Source organism: Schistocerca gregaria, chromosome 2 (assembly GCF_023897955.1).
Source record: "Schistocerca gregaria isolate iqSchGreg1 chromosome 2, iqSchGreg1.2, whole genome shotgun sequence".
NCBI classification, from domain to species: domain Eukaryota; kingdom Metazoa; phylum Arthropoda; class Insecta; order Orthoptera; family Acrididae; genus Schistocerca; species Schistocerca gregaria.
Window position 1 is genome coordinate 128,710,567 of NC_064921.1, and position 20,909 is coordinate 128,731,475.

A 20,909-nucleotide genomic window follows, 5' to 3' on the forward strand; every position below is an offset into this window, starting at 1 on the left:
GACCCTGATTGGTGAGATGAAAACACAGCCAGATAGGTTTTTTAACCAACTTCCGTAAATGGTTATAAGGAGAAGTTAGTTCCGAGACAGCGAGCTGCATGGCTGCTGCGCCGACTGCCGCCCCCTGACGAACACCAACAAGGTAATGAATGCACCCGATGGCACATAACAGTGCATAAAGCTTCACTCAGAACTGCAGAAGTCTCATCTGTCACACCCCCTTTTTGCGTAATACTAGTGTCGATCGTCAATTAAAGCTCATGGTGTTCACATTTGCCACTTGAAGTAAATATCTGAAACGCCATGATTTTTCTGTTATATAGTTACTGAGAAGCCACATCAGCCACTATAATTTACGACAAGTTAGATAAGTAATTAAAGATAATTGAGGGTCACTGTAGACCATTTTGATAGTTTTCTCTTTTGTGAAACTTAATTTAAACCTAGATTATAGATGTGATATGGCATAGGTCATCTTTCGATATATTGTAGAACTTGGAAACCCATTCAGGGAATATTAGCTCATATTTTTGTTGAACTCAGTTGGTTTTTACCATCCTGTATTAAAACACTTCCTTTTATCAATAGTGCAATTTATAAACAATGTTTTGTGAGTAGAATAAAATTTCCAATGGTAAACTTAACTGCTTTTTCGACTTTATTTTACCAGCTAACTTAAATAGGAAAGCCTTGAACCCCTTCCACTAAATTTAGTTAGTATTAAGATTCTTTTACAGGAGTGCAGTGGAGCTGACGCTGAAATCATTAAGTATTTGGTTATATCATCGCTAGTCTCACTGAACCCTTCTGAATTCTACATGTCATGTTTGGTTACCATGCTTACTCAATCTTAATTGATTATTTATTTGAATTAGTATAGGAGTCATGTTCACTAAGTTGTGCAGAATGGTTTGCTTCGAAACACTTGTACCTGTAGGGGCCTACTCTGTAATTGTTTACTTGTCTCGGTATTCTTGAGTGACTGTGCGAGAGACCAAGGTAGTGGACAACTAGGAAAACAAACGACACAAAAACTCACGGTGGTCGTAGCTCCAGTCTCGGGGTCGACGTAGTCAGCCATCTGCTTCGGCATGTCCACCCACTGGTGAGCGAACGTAATGGGACCTGTCACCTCCCTGGCAGTCGAGGAACTCCACAGCTCCTGTAAACACCAGATACAAATGGTGACGCTTCACACTTAGCAGTGCTCAAAATCTAAAAATTATGTTTCCAAGCCCAATACGACTTGCACGGTTTGGTAAGAAAATCCCAATTTATGCTACACAATGTGAACAGTACAGTCCTGATTTTCTGCTGCAGTTTTATTTACGAAGTGTGTTCAAATTTAATGAGAAATTTTGCTCGTCTACGTCTGTGGTCATCGAAGTGTCAAACTGGAGACCGCGCACAGCATGCGGCCCAAAGCAGCTATTGGTTTTCAGCCATATTTCATAATAACAACTAAACCCACGATTCTGTAAGGAATTTTCATGAACAGAACAGCATTAAATTTCTCATTACTTTGCATCTGACTCTGTTAAATATTGGACGTTAAGCATATAAGCGATAAAAAATTTAGGAAAGGTTTTAAATGATGGTTAAACTTAGCTGGATGTCGCTATTTACTCTCATTCTGAAATACTGTATGAATATAGTCTTGGTATTCGCTAGCTGTGATTATTGCTGGTTCAAGATGTATGCAATTTCTGCGTGCAATATTTCTCTTACTGTGTCATACATGTAACATAAGATTATACTTCTTAACGAGTAGATTATGACAACCTTTTAATTTTTAAATTCGCTCAATAATTATTTATAATATTGAAAAATAAATTTCTGTTGTCTCTGGAAGCCGTTAGGTAGGTAACCTGCAACAGCGACTGGGTTAAACTTTCAGTTAATTATATATGAATCTAGCATCTAGCAGCCGAATTCAACAATGTTGATTGACAATAGCTTAAGAATAATTTTCAGGCTCAATTACGGAAAAAAGTTTCTTACACAACCTTACATATTTTACGCTGCGTATGATTTTAGTTAAAGTTGATAGATTCGGCTATGAATTAAATAATGTTGCCGTCTTATCTGAGGGGCACAGGGGTATGTGGCACAGTCACTGTGGGGTTAGAGGAGGCATGTTTTATTTCTTGTAGCTCAGTGCTGGCAATTAAACATATTTAGTAAAAAATTGTGGTCGTGTTTCATTATGCATAATGCATTAAATATAAGTACACTTACTGTCTTTACTCAATTAATCTTCCGTGCAAGTAAATTGTTCAACAACACTTCGTCAGGCAATTACTGTCACAAACCTGAGGTAACTGAGGGTGGCATCAATCTGAAACAAAGAACAGTCGAAACGAAGTGTTCAAAATTCTGTCAAATTTAGACAAGCAGTACTTGGGGACCCTCTAGTCTATTGGGGACTCATGAGATGTTAATGTATGTAGGTTACTACTTATTAATAAGATCGTTAGGTATGTGGACCGAGATGCCGTCCCCCAATGTCAGTATCAGCTCTTGAGAATATTTGACGACCGCGGATCTACAGTAATGTTCTCCCCTTTCAAAAATGTCTCCAATACATACTACACACTTATGTCAGCGCTTCTTCTAATCCCCGAACCACTTCTGGAACTCGATATTTCTAGATACCTTTTACCTGTGTCAGAGATGCGGCTTTAATCTCATCTATATTTGTAGAACGTTTTTCTTGTTTTTGATAACAGAAAAAAATCACCTATGATCTTTTGAATATGGACGATGAGGCATCGTTACAATACTGGTTTTGCCAAAAATTAACTAACAAGCAACGCAGCATGAGCAGGTGCATTACGACAGTGTAAAAACCATGAATTACCTTCTTATAAATCAAAGCATTTTTTTCGGATTGCTTCAGCAAACGACGTTGAAGTTACGGTACTCTGTACTGATTGTTAGATCTTGTAGTAAGTACTGATTGTGCACTGTGGGGTAGAAAATGAAGAAATACAGACACCATAATCTTGACTTTTGGCTGCATTTGTGGAGCTCCATTCGGTCTTGAAAATTCAGAATGCTTCCACTTGGACTACTGAGCTTAGTTTCGAGGTTGTATCCGTAGCAACATGATTCATCAACCGTTGTGAAGCATTCCAGTAGTTATGCATTGTTATAACTTAATTTAGTGAGTCTTAAGCAACTTGCATTCGCTGCTACTTTTGATCTAAATTCAACAGTTTTGGAAGAAATTTTACTATCACGTATTGCATACCCAATTCAACAAAAAGTTTAGTAGCATGTGCCAGATGACACGCTAATGTCACCAGCGAGTTTTGTGATTGCGAATCGGCAATCATTGATAACCATTTACTTCACCTTTTCCAAGATTTCATCGGTTGACGATGTGCTGTGGAGTGCAAGCCTCTCATCATCTTCAACGACTTCACGGCCCGTAGCGAATTGCTTAAACCGCTCCTAGTAGAGCCACTAAAAGCAAAACTTAACGTTTCCAAAACTGTACTTCACGTTATTCTGTTCTTATACTAAAATTTTATAAAATTCCGAGATCCATTTTGCTACAATATCACATATACCACTAAAAGGCGTGAAACGTTTAGTATGGCAGCTGACGTCAGATTAATCAGACGATGTGGCTAACACTGGGTAATGATTTTCAGAAATGTTTGTCCAAACAACACTGAAAAAGTTGCTGCAACACAACAAACAAAACTTCAAAATTCTAGTTCTTGAAAATACCTCGTATATTGAAAGTAAGATCTGGTATTGTCAGTAGCTATTGCCTCTTATGTTCTTAGTCTCCGTGGTACAAAGAGTTTTAATATCCTACTTGATGCTCAGAATCCTTAACATTATGGTGCTTCTGGTACCAACAGGTTATTTATACTTTTTTCTAGCTGCATAAAATGAGTGTTTTTGAGATTAAGTATTAAACTACCTGCTATGTACAAGCTTTATATCTATTCACCTATCACCTGGGTCTCATCCGGTAAAGTTTCCTCACCTCAATCAATACGTTTGCGTTATCAACAAAAATTGTAGCTTTTGCACCATGTATTACAATCGTTGCGAGATCATTTACAAAAGTTACGAACTGGAGCAGGGGGTGTATCAACTACTGTGGGACGCCTCATCTTGTGTTCCATCATTCTGACGTTAGTTTCGTCCATGTGCCTTTGTCAATCGCCTCACTAGGTGCGGCACCTGGGAGGAGCATGACACAAGGTTTTATTTGCAATTAATTTGTTGATTGAAACTTGCTGGCTGATTAAAACTGTGTGCCGGACCAAGACTCGAAGTCAGGGCCTTTGCCTTTCGCGGGCAAGTGCTCTACCAACTGAGCTACCCAAGCACGACTCACGACCAATCCTCATAGCTTTACTTCTGTTAGTACCTCGTCTCCTACCTTCCAAACTTACAGAAGCTCTCCTGCGAACCTTGCAGAACTAGCACTCCTGAAAGAAAGGATATTGCGGAGGCATGGCTTAGCCACAGCCTGGGGGATGTTTTCTGAATGAGATTTTCACTCAGCAGCGGAGCGTGCGCTGATATGATACTTCCTGGCAGGTTAAAAACGTGTGCCGGACCGAGACTCGTGCCAGAAGTGCTAGTTCTGCAAGGTTCGCAGGAGAGCTTCTGTTAAGTTTGGAAGGTAGCAGACGAGGTACTGGCAGAAATAAAGCTGTGAGGACGGGACGTGAGTTGTGCTTGGGTAGTTTATTTGGTAGAGCACTTGCCCACAAAAGGCAAAGATCCCGAGTTCGAGTCTCGCTCCGGCACACAGTTTTAATCTGCCAGGAAGATTCAAATCAGCGCACACTCTGCTGCAGAGTGAAAATCTTATTCTGGAATTTGTTGATTATTTAATACTGATATTCTTGTAAATATCACTCTCAACTACTCCCTTTTACTTCATATAACAACCAAAAGGTGGAAAAGTCGTTGGAAGATCATTTAGTAGGTTAAGAATAGGAGTCGAAGCTGCACTTCACCAAGTAGGAAAGTGTGTGTTATATTCCCCAATTCTTAGCGGCAGTCTGTGATGCAGACCGTAAAAGTGCCGTTAGGCATGATATCTTACATCTAAATTGCATATTTGCAGATATAGAAACGCTTGTGCAGATTGACTGATATTAATGTCCAAGACAGTGTCAATGTTACTGTGAAACCTTTTAGTTAATTTAATTAACAAATAGTAATATACAAAGTATGTGGCAAATTGGTAGATATCTTGATATGAGAGCAGCCAGTACCATTCCGTTTAAAGTCATTGAATGATCATTTACACAATTAAAAGCAGTAGTGGACCTAGCACTGAACCTTGTGGAACCTATATGTTGTATTCCCCCAGTCTGAGTTTAGTTTCATACCTGTCACAAGTCAGTAAAAAATATCGGTAGGAACAGAGTGGAGCTCCCAGATGCTAAAGGCTTTAGTTGCAACCTCGTTTGAAGATTTATTACTACTGATATGCATGTCTATGTCACTTTTATTTCACCCTTTTCTATTTTATTTGTCTATCGAATAATGGATCCGTAATGAATGTGACACAGTGTACGTGTGACTCAGACAGGTTCTCATTGGTAGTAGGACTGGGGACACTCACGGCAGCCTTATCAGCGAGCCGCTCGGCAACGATGCGGGTGCTGTCGAACATGTCGGTGCCGGGCCCCAGCGAGTAGCAGCGCTCCTGGCGGCCGTCGGGTGAGCTGGGACAGGTGCTGGTCTCCGGCTCGCAACTGCGGCCCGTCTCCTGGCAGAGAGGGCCCGCCGTGTTCGGCGACACGTCCCCCAGATTGCTCGACGAGAACGCGGAGATGAACGGGCCCTGCAAAGCAAGGCCTTTTCATATTCTCACACGTTACTACTAAAGCACGGTATTCTGACGCCTACTCTCTGAATAACACTCATAAGTAAAATAAATGAGTACTCAATCTTAACCTTCATGCGCTCGCGCTAGAAATAGTCACGTGAGAGCTCACGCGGGTGGTCGACCGACCGTCCGAGAGTTTTCATCAATCTTTTGACGTTTTCCGTTTTTAAAGGTCATATTTCCATAAATTTTCGACATAGGATATCTCACAAAATATTGCGAACACATTTGTAATCAAAATTATTTATTTAACAGTAAAGTATACAATGGAATACAAAAAGGAAGCCAAATACCCAAATGAAATATAAGAACATTTTTTGAATTGTAATGTTTGGGGACTATATAATGTAATATTTAAGACTAGAATTATTCACTGCATTCATTCGTCACAAGAAAAGCTAATTTTGCTTTGAAAAGAGAATTTTTGATTGAAAACGTAACAAACATTTCTGTAAGATGAAAAATGCTGATCAGTCTGTATGCATTTCATTTTTGTTTTGAAGCTGACAACAATTATTGCAGGTAACTGTCGTGGTTGAATGTCATAGACAGACGCTTCTTCCACATTCACCGCATTCTCGGTCTGTTTTTATATACTTTTTCGTGTCACACAAATAACATATTCCTCTCCTTGTAGGGGTTGATACAGCTGTATAAACTACGTCAGTCCCTCTGTAATTTTCCAAAAATACTAACAAAGTTCACAGATTGACTGGAAAACTGTCCAGAATTATGTATCATCGAATTGTTGGAATCTGTATCTTGAATTGACCCCCTACATTGGTCAGTTATCTTTACCGATTCCAACCATTCGATGGTTCAATAATTAGTTCTTTTCAGCAGGTGTGTGCACTAAGGCGTAGGCTAATGGAATTTCTGCACTGGTAACTGCCCTCTGTACCACTGTGACAAAGTTACTAATATTGGGATCGGTAGGTAGAATTGTCCTATGTAGAAGATCAATTATAGTCACTGTTTTCAGTTTTTGTTATTTCACTGCAGTAGTTTTAGTGGGCAGTTACAAATGTAGAAACGATATGAATCATGGAACGGTCAGAATCGATAACTGGAATTTACGTACATAGGTTAATTCTATTTATCGATTCCAATATTGGTTTTTATGTATTTTTGTTAGTTATGATCTGGCTTTTATTTTAGAATTTAGTGTGTCATTTTCTTCACATTTCATGCTATTATGTCATATTTATTCTTATTCGTTTCATTTTCCAGTTTTTCTGCTACGTTTTAGTTTCTCCCTTTCCAAAACGCTAACTTTCCTATGCTTATCCCGTTAGTTAAAATATTTAATAGTAAAATTAAAGCAATTTTATAATAATATGACTTCACCATGGGTTTTACTGTAATGCAGTTTAAAAAAGGTGTTAGTGATTTTCTGTTCTCATAAATTACGAGAATGACTCTTATCCAAAACGAAAATAAATGTTGCAATCTGAAAGATTAGGAACGACATCATAGATATAGACAGGTATAGGAACATTAATATATTGAGATACTGTAACACCTGTTTGAAAAAAAAGGAGCTCTTACATACTGAAGCGTAGGGAATGTAGGTGTAGGGATAGTTAGATAATGTCAGATAAATAAATGGATATATTATAATTGATCGATTCATAGTGATGAATAGCATGAAAAATTACACAATGTGATAAAAAGTATCCGAATACCCCCGAAAAATACGTTTTTCATATTAGGTGCATTGTGCTGCCACCTACTGCCAGGTACTCCATATCAGCGACTTCAGTAGTCATTAGACATCGTGAGAGAGCAGAGTGGGGCGCTCCGCGGAACTCACGGACTTCGAATGTGGTCATGTGATTAGGTGTCATTTATGTCATACGTCTGTACGCGCGATTTACACACTCCTAAACATCCCTAGGTCCATTGTTTCCGGTGTGATGGTGAAGTGGAAACGTGAAGCTACACACGCAGCACAAAAGCCTACAGACCGACCTCGTCTGTTGACAGACAAGATTTCGTCGAAGGTTGAATAGGGTGGTAACGTCTAATATGCACACATCTATCCAGACCATCATGCAGGAATTCCGAACTGCATCAGGGTCTACTGCCAGTACTATGACAGTTAGGCGAAAGGTGAGAAACTTGGATTTCATTGTCGAGCGGCTGCTCATAAGCCATACACCACGCAGGTTAATGCCAAACGATGCCTCGTTTGGTGTAAGGAGCTCTAACATTGGATAACTGAACAGTGGAGAAACGTTGTTTCGAGTGACGAATCACGGTACACAATTGGCGATCCGAGGGCAGGGTGTGGGCATGACGAATGTCTGGTGAACGTCATGTGCCAGCGTGTGTAATGCCAACAGTAAAATTCGGAGGCGGTGGTCTTATGGTGTGGTCGTGTTTTTCATGGAGGGTGCTTGCACCCCTTGTTGTTTTGTGTGACACTATCACAGCACAGACCTACATTGACAGTTTAAGCATCTTCTTGCTTCCCACTGTTGAAGAGAAATTTGGGGACGCCGACTGTATTTTTCAACACGACTGAGCAGCTGTTCATAATGCATGGCCTGTGGCGGTGTGGTTAGGCGACAATAGCATCCCTTTAATGGACTGGTCTGCACAGAGTCGTGACCTGAAACCTGTAGAAGACCTTTGGGATGTTTTGGAACGCCGATTTCGCGCCGTGCCTCACCGACCGACATCGATACCTCTCCTCAGTGGAGCATTCTGTGAAGAATGAGCTATCATTCCCCAAGAATCCTTCCAGCTCCTGATTGAACGTATGCCTGCGAGGGTGGAAGCTGTCATCAAGGTTGAATTCCAGCACAGCCGCACGTTATGGATTGTCAAATAACAGCGTGAATGTCATACCGTCAAAAAAATAGTATACAGAGCTATACGTTCACCTGGTTACCAAAATTGGAACTAATTTTTTTAAGTGTAAATGTGTTACTCATTAACGCATTAGCACATCTACCAACTTTTGCTGACATACGATATAACATCTCACGCTAAACATCTGTAACCGCACTTATGACAACAACGTACTTGCAGGGCTTCAGAACACAGCACACACACACACACACACACACACACACAAAATAAAAAAAAAAGATTTATCTCAGTCGACAGAGTATATCTACAAGTTTTTAACCCACACTGAAGATTCTCATTTTCTCATTTTCTCTTTGTGTTTACCTGATAAGATAAATTTGGTAGAATTTTTTTCCTTCTAATACTAGGTTGGATTCACTATGATGAGGAATACTGTTATTCTCTAACTTAATCTCTTTCTTTGTACCGTTTTCTTTACGTTAGGGAGATGTTCTGACATTATTTATTGTGTTATGAGTTCTTTTAATATTTGTGTGTCAAGTTAATTTTTCTACTGATATTCTCATTTTTCATTTATTTACATATGTCATAATTACTGTAGTACTCATATACATGCTTATTTCCACTCTTTTTGTAAAGCCTGTATTACTACATGTTATTTGTATTATTATGTTCTTTACTGTAATCATGTCTTCTTTACATTTGTAATTGTAATCTTATACTGTAAAATTGTAATTGTATAGACACCAGTTCTCTAAGTTACTGCACATGTTTTTCTGTTGGTCATAGTATTTGTATGAATTCTCAAATATTATAGGACTGTATGTGTACTGATAATTCAGCAAGGGACTGGTTAAAAGGATTGCTGTATGTAAGGATATTGCAAAAAAAAAAATTGTGAGTGCACAAGTGGTGGCTCAAGAACTTGAAATTTGCATCAATACTGACTACACCATAGTGGTCCATGGACTTGCTATATTGTCCTCAAAACTCTTCAGTTGCGAGTGTGCACCCACACAGTCACAATGGATGGCTGCTCGCCATCTCTACAAGGACTACAGTGGGTCTGCACCTTCGGTGGCCCACTACTACCATAACATCTACTAAGCCTATAGTGGGTCTGGTCTGTGGTGATCCAGCAATACTATCAATATTCTTAGCAACTTCCATTGACACTGGTCTGCTCTGCGGCGACCCACCAATTCTACCAATACTCTTCAAGACTTTGATTGATACTGCTGTGGCTCTGCTCTGTTGTGGCCCATTACCAATCTTATGATACCACTTCAAAACTTCATGTCAAGAGTCAGCAGTATTTTTCTGTGGGGAGTACAACACTACTTCTTCAAGACTGCATGATTGTGCACTGCTTACTTGATCATTTTCATATACTGCTCAGCCTTTCTGTGTAAAACTGGTGTAGACTTATCTTTTGATGAATTATTAGGACTGTCTTTAGGGACTGTGAGGAGAATTTTTGCTTTATTGACCAACAGCATATTACTTAAACTAGAAGTGCATCTGCTCTATTTGACAAATTTAGTATAAAAATTTTAGCAACTTAATCTTGGCCACTGCGAAAAACAGTTTGTAAAATTTTTTGAGGTGACCAAGGGGGCTATGTAAGTATCCTGTTTGTATATCGGCAGAGCTACAGACTGTTAATATCACTGACAGTGCTCAGCAAGAGATTCTGTGGTTGGACGGACTAGGAGTTAGTGAGTAGACAGGGTAGTATACGGACATGATATTCTTCGTGGAAACTCTGTATTGGTAGGAAATGCATTGTAAAGTGAGATGAAACGATGTGGTTATAATCAAATAAGCAAGCAAATGTATGAGGATGGACGTATGGTGGATAATGTTTGGGTAGTGGGATTATTGACATCTATATAATTTTTGGAAATGGATGTCACATTAAAAAGGTAAAATTTTCTAGATGCATTGTTTGCTGTTCAATAAAATCTTTCTTTTGCTTACTATATGCCTCCTAGTAGTTAGAGTCTATAGTAGTTAGAATCTTTTATATTTAGCTGGCTGTTGTTGCGACCTTCTGCAATAGATGACTACAAATGAAGATTTTTCTGTGAGGTAAGTGAGTTTAGGCAATTAACAGAGTTGGAGGTTGTTTCATATTTCTTTATCTTCTTTTGTTTTTGATTTGTATTATTGTTAGGATTTCTTGCAACTGACGGCCATTCTTTTGTGTTAATTATTGGAAATCATGCTGTTAATGTATAGCAGTAGATTATATTCAGATTGTATATTGTGGGTAATAAATTAAGAGATTAAGTTTGAGTTGTCTTTGTCAGGGAAAATTATGTAGGTCGGTGTTTGATTAAAAAGATAATAGCGCATTCGTATCAATGGGCTTTCCATTATAGATTAATGTCTATCTGAGCGCTTAGGAATTTGAGCTGTTCAATCTCGCTAATCATACATGCTAATTCCGTGTAATCAAAATGTCAGGTTTTGTTTAATTGTGTGTTGGAAATAGAACAGAGTCTTAATGTGATTTGGCATCAATTGATAGTCTACAAGCCCCAACAATTCCTTCACCATCAAGCTGGTGTCAGCAGCAAACAGACATATTTTATGATCAACTGCAGTACTAGAAAGGACATCATTTATATAAACAAGAACCAAATTCAGTAGCGGCCTGAGCACAGACCTCTGCGGCAATGAAGAGTCTGGAGACACGATATTGGCTTTCAATTGAATCCTATATTTGGTGGGTTAATATAATTGCTACCCTAAGAATATATGCTGTTTCAAAGCACCAGAAAATTTATCTCTCAGAAATTGGTCATTTTTGATACGATTTTTTTGTCATAAAATAACAGGAAACCTCAAATTGGTTGCTAAATAATTTTCAAAATGTAAATTGTGTGTATCGTGAAACTATGCCGTTTCCAGGGAAAGGCATATTGATTATCCATGAGAAACAAATTTTTCTTGGTACGATTTGTTGTAATTAAATGTCACTTAATAACACGTCTGTGATTAAAGCTTCTAGAAGATAGTACAATACAAGTCAAGGACGAAAGTTACGGAACTTCATTTAAGTGTATGTAATAAGTACAGACACAGAGCTACATAGTGATGTATGATGTGTCCCACGTTGGTGTCTCATTGTATTCGACTTTTTCTTTTTCACTTACCTTTGCATTGTCTATTAGGTCCTGAGACTTCCTTGTCAATTTAATAAAGATATTTTCTATAGTATTCGATGTTATGCAGATATATCCTCTGTCTCTCAAAAGTGTTTGTGTTAGATTGACTTTGTTGTCAAACAATTAGGATTTTCTTGTTTCGTCTTGCATTTCACATGTTCTCAAGATTCCGCTACTGAATATAAACACCAGTCGAATAAGAATGATCTTAGACTTTTACTAAATAGTGGGAATGATGAAATACGAGCGTCGTTCAATAAGTAGTGCCCAGATTTTTTTCTCAGAACATATTTACTGTTGAGAGTCAGAATTTCGGGACAATATCCATCAACATGTCTTGTCAATGGCCTATTTTTCTACGTAGTCTCCACCACGTTCTATGGCCATACGCCAGCGTTGTGGAAGAACATGCATTTGCTGATGGTAAAAGGTCTTGTCCCGTAGGTGTAGCCACGTTTTCACTGCATGACTGATACTTTCCTCATCTTCAAATTGAGTTCCCCATAGAGAATCTTTAAGTGGCCCAAAGAGGGTTCCAGGTCTGGACTGTGAGTTGGATGAGGCAATGATGACCAACCCAATATGGCGATGTGTTCCTGAGTTTTTAAGATTTGTGTGTGGGCGTGCATTATCGTGTTGGAGCAAGATTTCTACTGGATTATTGTCCTATCGAACACATCGGAAACAGTTCTTCACGTATGCCTCTGAATTGAGGGTTAACCCTTTGGCATCACAATCCCAGAACACTGTTACCATGACTTTTCCGGCGGAGGGTGTTGTCCTGAATTTTTTCTTTTATAGTGAATGAGGATGATGCCATTCCATGGAGTGTCTTTTCTTTTCCTGCGCAAAGTGGCGCACCCAGGTTTCGTCTCTCGTAACGATCCTCGTCAAACAGGCTGCTCCGTCGTTCTCGAAACACTCTAACAATTGAGATGAAATGGCCTTTCTTTGAATCTTGTGGTCCACTGTGAGCATTCGTGGGATCCATAGTGAGCACCCCTTTTAATACGCGAGAGTCTCGATCACTGCAGACGCACTTCCAATGTTGACCGACAAGTGTAGAGACAATTGTCGAGTTGTGATGCGCCAGTCGGCACGAATAATCGCATCCTCACGATTCAGCATGTCTGGGGCAGTGACTGTGACAGGACGAGCGTGGCTGATCATGGAGCTGCGTTTGTGCCTTTCCTGAGGTTGGAACTTTCATTATCCATCGCTAAACTGTACTCCTATCAAATGCAGCATCGCCATTTTGTAACCTCGCCACAGATAAAATAATTATATATAACATTCACGTTTAGTGTAACCTCCGAACAGTAAAAAAATAAATAATTATATAACCTTCACATTTAGTATAACCTAGCAACAGATAAGTTCCGTAACCTACCAATAATAAAATGTGACTAATCTCTCAATAAAATTGTGGCTCACTTACAACCTTTCAACTATTGATTGACTGTGAATCTTAAGTGGTAAATTTGGACGTCAGCAGTGCTGCGTCATGGCCCTGAAAATTCATTCTGAATAAATTGAAAATTCTTACCTCAATTCAGTCGCCGGATAACGCGTATATAGCTGTCTCTACAAGAAATTTTTCTGTCACAGCCCAGTGCAATGCTGGCCGATAGATTTGTCATATATAAAAAGAAACAACTGATTTTTTTTTACAATGATCGGGATGACCATGAATTGGAGAAATTAGTAAATTCTTTAAATTGAGATGAGTGATTGTCAAAAGTTAATTTTTATAAGAAAGATTCTTATTAAGAGATTTTTTTTAAACATTTCAATGGGACTTGATATAACAATAGTACATATGCGCGAGGCTGCTTTTACCTTATACTACAACGCTCAGGCACCGCCATCGCTCCCCACTGCCGGCCCAGCCAATTCTATACACCAGACCGCTAGCTACTGCTTACCCCTACTGCCACACAGTTACTACTGCAGCCAACACTGCTCTCTGGTCTGAGATTCTCTTATAGCTTGCATATCGCAGGCAGCGCATGAGCAATCCACCGAAATTACATGTGCTCGAGCGCGCTAGCAACAAATTCCTACGTCATGGACCTCTTACAATATACTGCACATAAACGTTTATGGATGTTCAAGACGATCTTTTTCTGCACACAAGAATTCAATAGAAGCACACTGCTTGTAAGGTGAGTCCTATGAAGACGCCATTTTGACGCTGTACTACGGCTCTGCCATCTGCCAGAACTTTTCGGCACATCGCAGGTGCAAAGAATAAACATTAAATGTGAAGCACCAACGAGGAGGTTCGTCTATGTATATTAAAGGCTTTAGAAAAAAAGTGGGACATTACTTATTGAATCACCCTCGTAATTTTTATCTTGTGTGGAAGACTATCGTAAATTTGTATCGCACTATTTGTAGTGGAATTTTTGTAGGCTGATATCCTTACTGACTCTATAGGGAACTTACCTCTATCCCTTATAATATGTGCATGGATAATGATGGTTTTATTTGAGTATTTTAGTGACAGAACTACATGAGTAGCATATGGATAATGGAGGAACTGTGCGTTTTAATAGAGTTGACGTATGAATTCTATGCTCTTCCATTTCATAAATAAACTGTGATTTGGAGGCGGATACAGCCCACAACTTCCGCTGGAGCGTGCTGCGATTGCGTGTATTCCGCTGGGACACGCATACCGTATATACAAGCCGCATTGTTTCTGAGTGTTCAGTACCAAGTTAACTCGACACGCTCGAGATTGACGTTCGAATGCACGGTTCGTGTGCCGTCGGCTTAACGCTTTTCACAAGTGTTCGAATGAAATGACATAGACGCGGTTCTTTTTTTGGGTCTTGCTTAGCCTGAGTAAATTGTCGCTAGGTGTGATTGTTCAGATTAAAACGGACACAGATCTTCTTTTGATCAGATGAGAACTTCGTGTCCACCTGGACAGCGATACGTAGTTGTGCTTCATTCATTAGTAAAAATTCATAATCTCAGTTCCTCGCTCACTCAATTAAACGTTTACTAACGTTATTTTATGAATATGGTAATTTTTTTATGTTATGCCTAAGGTATAGTCGCCTTTGTAAACCTACCTGTTACGCACCTCAGATAGTGAACACTACACTGACTTTTAAACAGTATCCGAGTTCATCCACTTAACAAGACTACGTCCTATTTGTTCTTTCTTAGAACTACGTAGTCCGCGCGTTCTCGGCCAATGCTCGCCATATCCTAATTCCTTGTTCTATTTATATGCTCTGTTTAATGTAGCTAGGTACTCGCTCCGTAGTATCATATATTAATCTCTTGTTTGAAGTAAAATTCAGCTTTTATGTAAGTACCGGTGTAGATGTATACCGATAAATGCAATAGATCCGGCAACTGTATTTTCTTAGACCAGATCTATCAATACGTTCGTTGAAAATCACTAGAACATAGAGATTAATATTTTTGGAGACGTAATCTTAGATATCTGTGCCAGTTCAAATCTTACAAATGACGTCAATAAAATTCTTCTGGGTTAGAGACCGCATTGTCATTTATAAAATTCCAACGTTTCTGCCTCAATGACAATGCGGTCTCTAACCCAGAAGAATTTTATTGACATTGACAACGGCCGCGGAAGCCTACGGTTACACTTACAAATGACGTATAATACATACACAGAGCCTGAGTGTTTGTAAGGATAAAACACTGAGAATCTACTATCTTCGCAGATCTTCTTTTACTAATATTAACTAACCTATTGCGTTTTGAAACACATTCCAACAACTGTTAAGTTGCACTTGCGAAAATTTGGCCCTTTTCACTGAACAGCTTGAATTACGTTGCGTGATGGTGTGGGCTTGCCTGAAAATTAATTAGAAATCACTTGAAAAGGTGTTTCATTATTTTCATTAAACGTTCGAGTTAAAGTTTCAAGAAAAGTTAGCTTCCAAGATACTGAATCATATGCGTCATATGACGAGTATCACGTAAATAACTTAAAACAAAATATGCCGAGTCATTTGAAGATTAACCATTCAGTTCGAGATCGACAACACAGCGATTTCGAAATAAACAAAATAATTAACAGCGGCTGGTTGTGGTTTATTTTTTCCTCCAGAATCCACGTGACACAAATTACTATAGTCCTGAGCGTTAGAGAACATGTGGGCAAAGTGAGCTATTCATGACCACAGGCGGCTTCCGACTAGCAGTTCTCCTTCCGCGGTTTTCTACCTGCCGCCTGCGACGCCTTTTCCGTTCATTTTGGCTGCTGAAGGCGCTAGAAAGAGATTCACAGGCATCTCAGGAATCTATTGACGGATTCGAGGCTGAAGAAACTTGGAGCAGAGGCGAAGTTTTAATGGAAAGGCAAAACTGGAATTACCGCTCGCTCGAGGAACAAAAGCCTTTGCGAGCCAGCTGTCAAAGAGCTTCCTGCACGCAGGAACGGCTGCGTCAATCCTGATAATTACGACATCGCGCTGACACGCAAAAGGATGCGTCAAAGCGCAGCAACAGCTGGCAACTTTCACGAGAGTTTCGTCGTCAACAGCCGTACCATCATTACTGTTCTAAGTGGGTTGCCTTCATTCCGCTATGAAATAGAAAATACCGTCACATTCTCGCGGGCAGTGAGTACTCTTCAGCTGTCAGCATGAAATAACAGTTGGTCTTTCACTTTGCGGTAGTTTAAAGTTCTCTGAAGAAAAAAAAAGGCTCTGTATAATCTCACTAAAATCCTGTATATACGAGGTTCACTCCAACAGAAATGCACACAATTTTTTTAAGTCCATCTTTTATTCTACATGTTTGAAAGTTTTACAGTGTGTAGATACATCCTTTAAGAACAATATTTTCATTTCTACACATAATTGCCATCCCTCTCAACTGCCTTACGCCATCTTAAAACCGGCGACTGTATACCCGCATGGTAAAATTCTGGACGAACCTGTTGGATCCACTGTTTTGCAGCGTGCACAAGGGAGTTATCATCTTCAACCTTGTTCCACAAAGAGAGTCTTTCAGTTTCCCAAAGAGGTTGTGGGGCGGCGGGTGGAAATTTATATGATTGAATGAATGTGAAACGTCATTCCCAACAATGCACCTACATGTGGGGCGGCGTATGGAATTTATTGTTATTGAAATGTTCCTATGATTTAATTAATGCTGTTGTTTGCGTTCTCAACACTGGCTGTCTAACTACAATATTGGCAACCAGAAAGTGATTAGCAAAACGTGAAGCCTGTTATTAGAATTCCTAGTGCCCACTTCATCTGAGAAATACACTTATAGCTACAGCTTATAGCTCTGAGGAATTAGGAGATTGTCTGGGATTCATAATCAAAAACGATTCTTTCAAAAATGTTCACTATATTCTGAAAGTCACAGAAAAAAAAGAATCCACACAATCCAACTACCAGAGTAGTTCAGAGTCTATTGCGCTGATGCAACTATAACTGTTCAAATTAAATGTTTAAGTAAATGCTTGCCATAATTTGATGACAATGTTCATCAAACGCCACGGTAAATAATGGCAGAATGTCTGTCCCACGGCGGCACGTGGAAATAAGACATACGCAAACTGAAGGTAGATCATTAAAGTCATCCCAGAATTAACACTTCACTCGAAAACGATTTCATGGTTAGGCGTATCCCGAGTAACTTTTTACGGCATCCGAGGCTGTTTCTAGCAATGATACTGACGCGACGCGACTCCCGGGACAAATGGTGCGCTGATCAGGGTCTGGAGAGAACTGGGGCCTCTTTTTCTCGCGCAGCGTTCTTATATATAAATACGCGGTGCGGACGGCTAAGGGAACGCCTGATCAAGCTGCTGGGCTACTAATGCACCACTTTAAGTTATCAAATAAATCATTGCTTCCTTTGCTGATGGCCGATGAAGCTCTCAATTTAAATGTACAATCAGCACACAGGTAAGTAACCATAATAAAAGTCTGACGTGGCTAAGTCCAATATTTTGGGCGAGAGAATTAACTTAATTACACTACACGCAGTAGACGAGCTCTGAACTTGTCCTTTGGATATACGCTGTCGCTATAGTTTTATAGTTAATCAGTTGAAACTTCTTCCATCTTTATGATTGTAGCGGATGTCCCTTCTACTTAAATTTAAACAACCTAGCTTTATTCATTCACCTATTTAATCTATCTTGCTTCCTTAATTTTTAAGACAAAAACCAGAAAATTATGAATTTCAACTAAAATTTTAATTTGGGATCCAGATCACTGTTTCTACTAAATTATTAGTCAAACAGAATCTAAATACAAATTTTTAAGTTTCTAGTTCTTTTCTGTAGCGCCAATGATTTTTACACAGAAACGTCCAATTTTCGATAAAGGTTAACGTTACTGCACTGATATTCAATACATACTGATTTAGTTTTACTCCTGACATGCTAGCAACGTTTCGGGTTCTTCACTTGATTTTTAAAGTATTGCGCAACATTTATGACGTCAGAGCTAGTTTCAGCGGACTGGTGGCACGCAATGGAAAGACTGCTGTGAATTTTATACGGCGTGTGTAGGCTGCTTCCCTACAAGGTGACAGTCACATGGAGCCAGGTCAAGACTGTAAGGCAGGTATTTCAGTGTTGTCCATCCGAGTTTTGTGATCGCTTCCATGGTTTTTTGACTGACATGTGACCGTGCATTGTAGCGCACCAACAAAACATCCTGCTTTTGCCGATGTGGTCGAACACGACTCAGTCGAGCTTGAAGTTTCTTCAGTGTCGTCACATACGCAACAGAATTTATGGTGGTTCCACTTGGCATGTTGTCCACAAGCAAGAGTCCTTCGGAATCGAAAAACACCGAAGCCATAACTTGTCCAGCAGAGGGTGTGGTTTTTAATTTTTTTTTTCTTGGGTGAATTTGCCACTCCATTAATTGCCTCTTCGTCTCTGGTGAAAAATGATGAAGCCATGTTTCATCACCTGTCACAGTTCTTCCAAGACATTCATCTCCATCATTCTCGTAGTGTTCCAAAAGTTCGCTGCATACCGTTTTTCTTGTTTCTTTATGAGCCAATGTCAACATAATGGGAACCCACATGGCACAATCCTTTTTTAACGCCAACACTTTCTGTATTCTGCAAACACTTCCTTCCCATATCCTAACGTAGCGTGATAATTAGTTCACTGTGATGCCTCTATCAGCAGTCACCAATTCGTTAACTCTCTGCACATTGTCAGGAGTGTGTGCAGTACGAGGCCTGCCGCTGCGAGAACAATCCTCAATATTGCCGTGCCCGCTTTCATCACGTAACCTGCTTGCCCACCGACTAACTGTACTGCGATGGACAGCAGCATCTCCATACACCTTTTTCAACCTCTTGTGGATGTTTCCCACTGTCTCGTTTTCACAGCACAGGAATTCTATGACAGCACGTTGCTTCTGATGCACGTCAAGTGTAGAATCCATCTTGAAGACATGCTGTGACGCCACTACTCACGGGAACAGGTTGAACGAAGTTTGAAAACAAGCGGGAAGGATGTATATACACACCGTAAAACTTTCACACATGCAGAATGAAAACTGTATGTTTACAACAATAGTCTGCATTTCTTTTGGAGTGACCCTCGTAGTACCGCGTCATCTTATGCAAAAGCGGGTGCCCTGAAGATGGCCGGTCTAAATGTTATAATATTTTGGCAGTTTAGTATTTTATGTGGCACGAAAGTACGGCCAGAAGGACTGAAATAATGTTGACACTGGTCACGGGCGCATACTTATGTAGGGAAGAGATGTCTATATTGAACCGGGAACTAATTTGTACCACTACTATAAAATTCGTGGTGTGCCATCCGACATTTAGTGATCACAGAGTGAACTAAGTGCTTCTGGGAGCCACATTGTCAGTTATGGGTGTTGCATACTGAGGAAGATATCGTCTGAAGCCAGCCTTGATTATGATCTAGTTTTCAGCTAGCTTTTTGTGTACGTGGCAAATAGTATTACTGTTATATGTTGAAACATAATATTTTATTTGTGGGTGATTTTACGTGAAATAACACTATAGCTCAGGCCGTTACGAACCTATATCCGTTGACAACAGTTTGTAGGAAACTGATAAACAAAAAATGGCGACGTTTCCTATAATGTCCCGTTAAAAGATTCCTACACTGTACCAGTACCATTTGAGAAACTTGCGCTTATAGTGAGCTTTAAAAAATTCCTTTAGCATTATTAATGCAACATTATGTTTAGAAAAGCCCTGGAGAATATGTTGTTCGCACTTTATCCTAAGTTATGAGTTAAACATTCTTTTAGATCGGTACCCACGATACAGTAGGTGCTACCTAATATATTCCACAATGTCGCGAACAAGAACAGGACTTTGTGGAGCTCATACATCGGGTTTTATTGATAATGGAAAGCTAGCATTAAGTATATTGTACAGCTCTTGGATTAGGGACCATTTATATACCCAACAGAATGATGTTCTTACTGTAACTATCCTGCAATTCAGGGCCAAATTTTGAATATTACACACTTCTCCAGCTTACGAAAATGGAGCGAATCGGTTGGTCATTTCTGATTTATATGTGGTATAACCCTTAATGGGCTTATGAAAGCACCATGCAGTTCATAGGCAGTTCGTGAGAAAATTCGAAAAACTTGGTTTTTGGGTACCAAAACTGAGTCGTGAATTCCAAGAGGGGTATGGCTGTAATTTTTATAATATGTTCCTGAGATCTCTATCTCGAACAACCTTGAAAGTGTTCTTGCCATCTCCATCCGTTTCCGAGATACAAAGAATCGAAGTTCCCCTACTGGTGCGCGTGAAATACGCACGTAAAATCTGTTGTGATGCGAAATTAAACAATAAATACTGGCAAAAAATGCTGTAATTTCAATGTTAATTTTCTAGGCATTTGTGTAGAAGTTTTCTTTTCCAGTTTAAAAATATGTTTATGCGTTATCCAGAAACACCCCGAAAACCTGGTTTTTGGGTACGAAAACCGAGCCGTCGATTCCATGATGGCTAGGTAGAGCAAACAGCCGAATATTCTATCTGCACAAGACATTCTAAAGACTGTTTTGCGACAA

General features: G+C 39.5%; 1 protein-coding gene across 1 annotated transcript in view; it reads right to left on the reverse strand.

Moving 5' to 3' along the window:
* The window catches only part of LOC126336506 (neutral ceramidase-like), a 313,334-nt gene that overhangs the window by 109,460 nt on the left and 182,965 nt on the right, over positions 1–20,909 (reverse strand). The window contains exons 7-8 of the mRNA XM_050000282.1: positions 5,606–5,827; positions 1,040–1,162 (exon numbers count right to left, since the gene is read on the reverse strand). Coding sequence (XP_049856239.1) covers positions 1,040–1,162; positions 5,606–5,827 — 345 coding nt within the window. The remainder of the gene's footprint in view (positions 1–1,039; positions 1,163–5,605; positions 5,828–20,909) is intronic.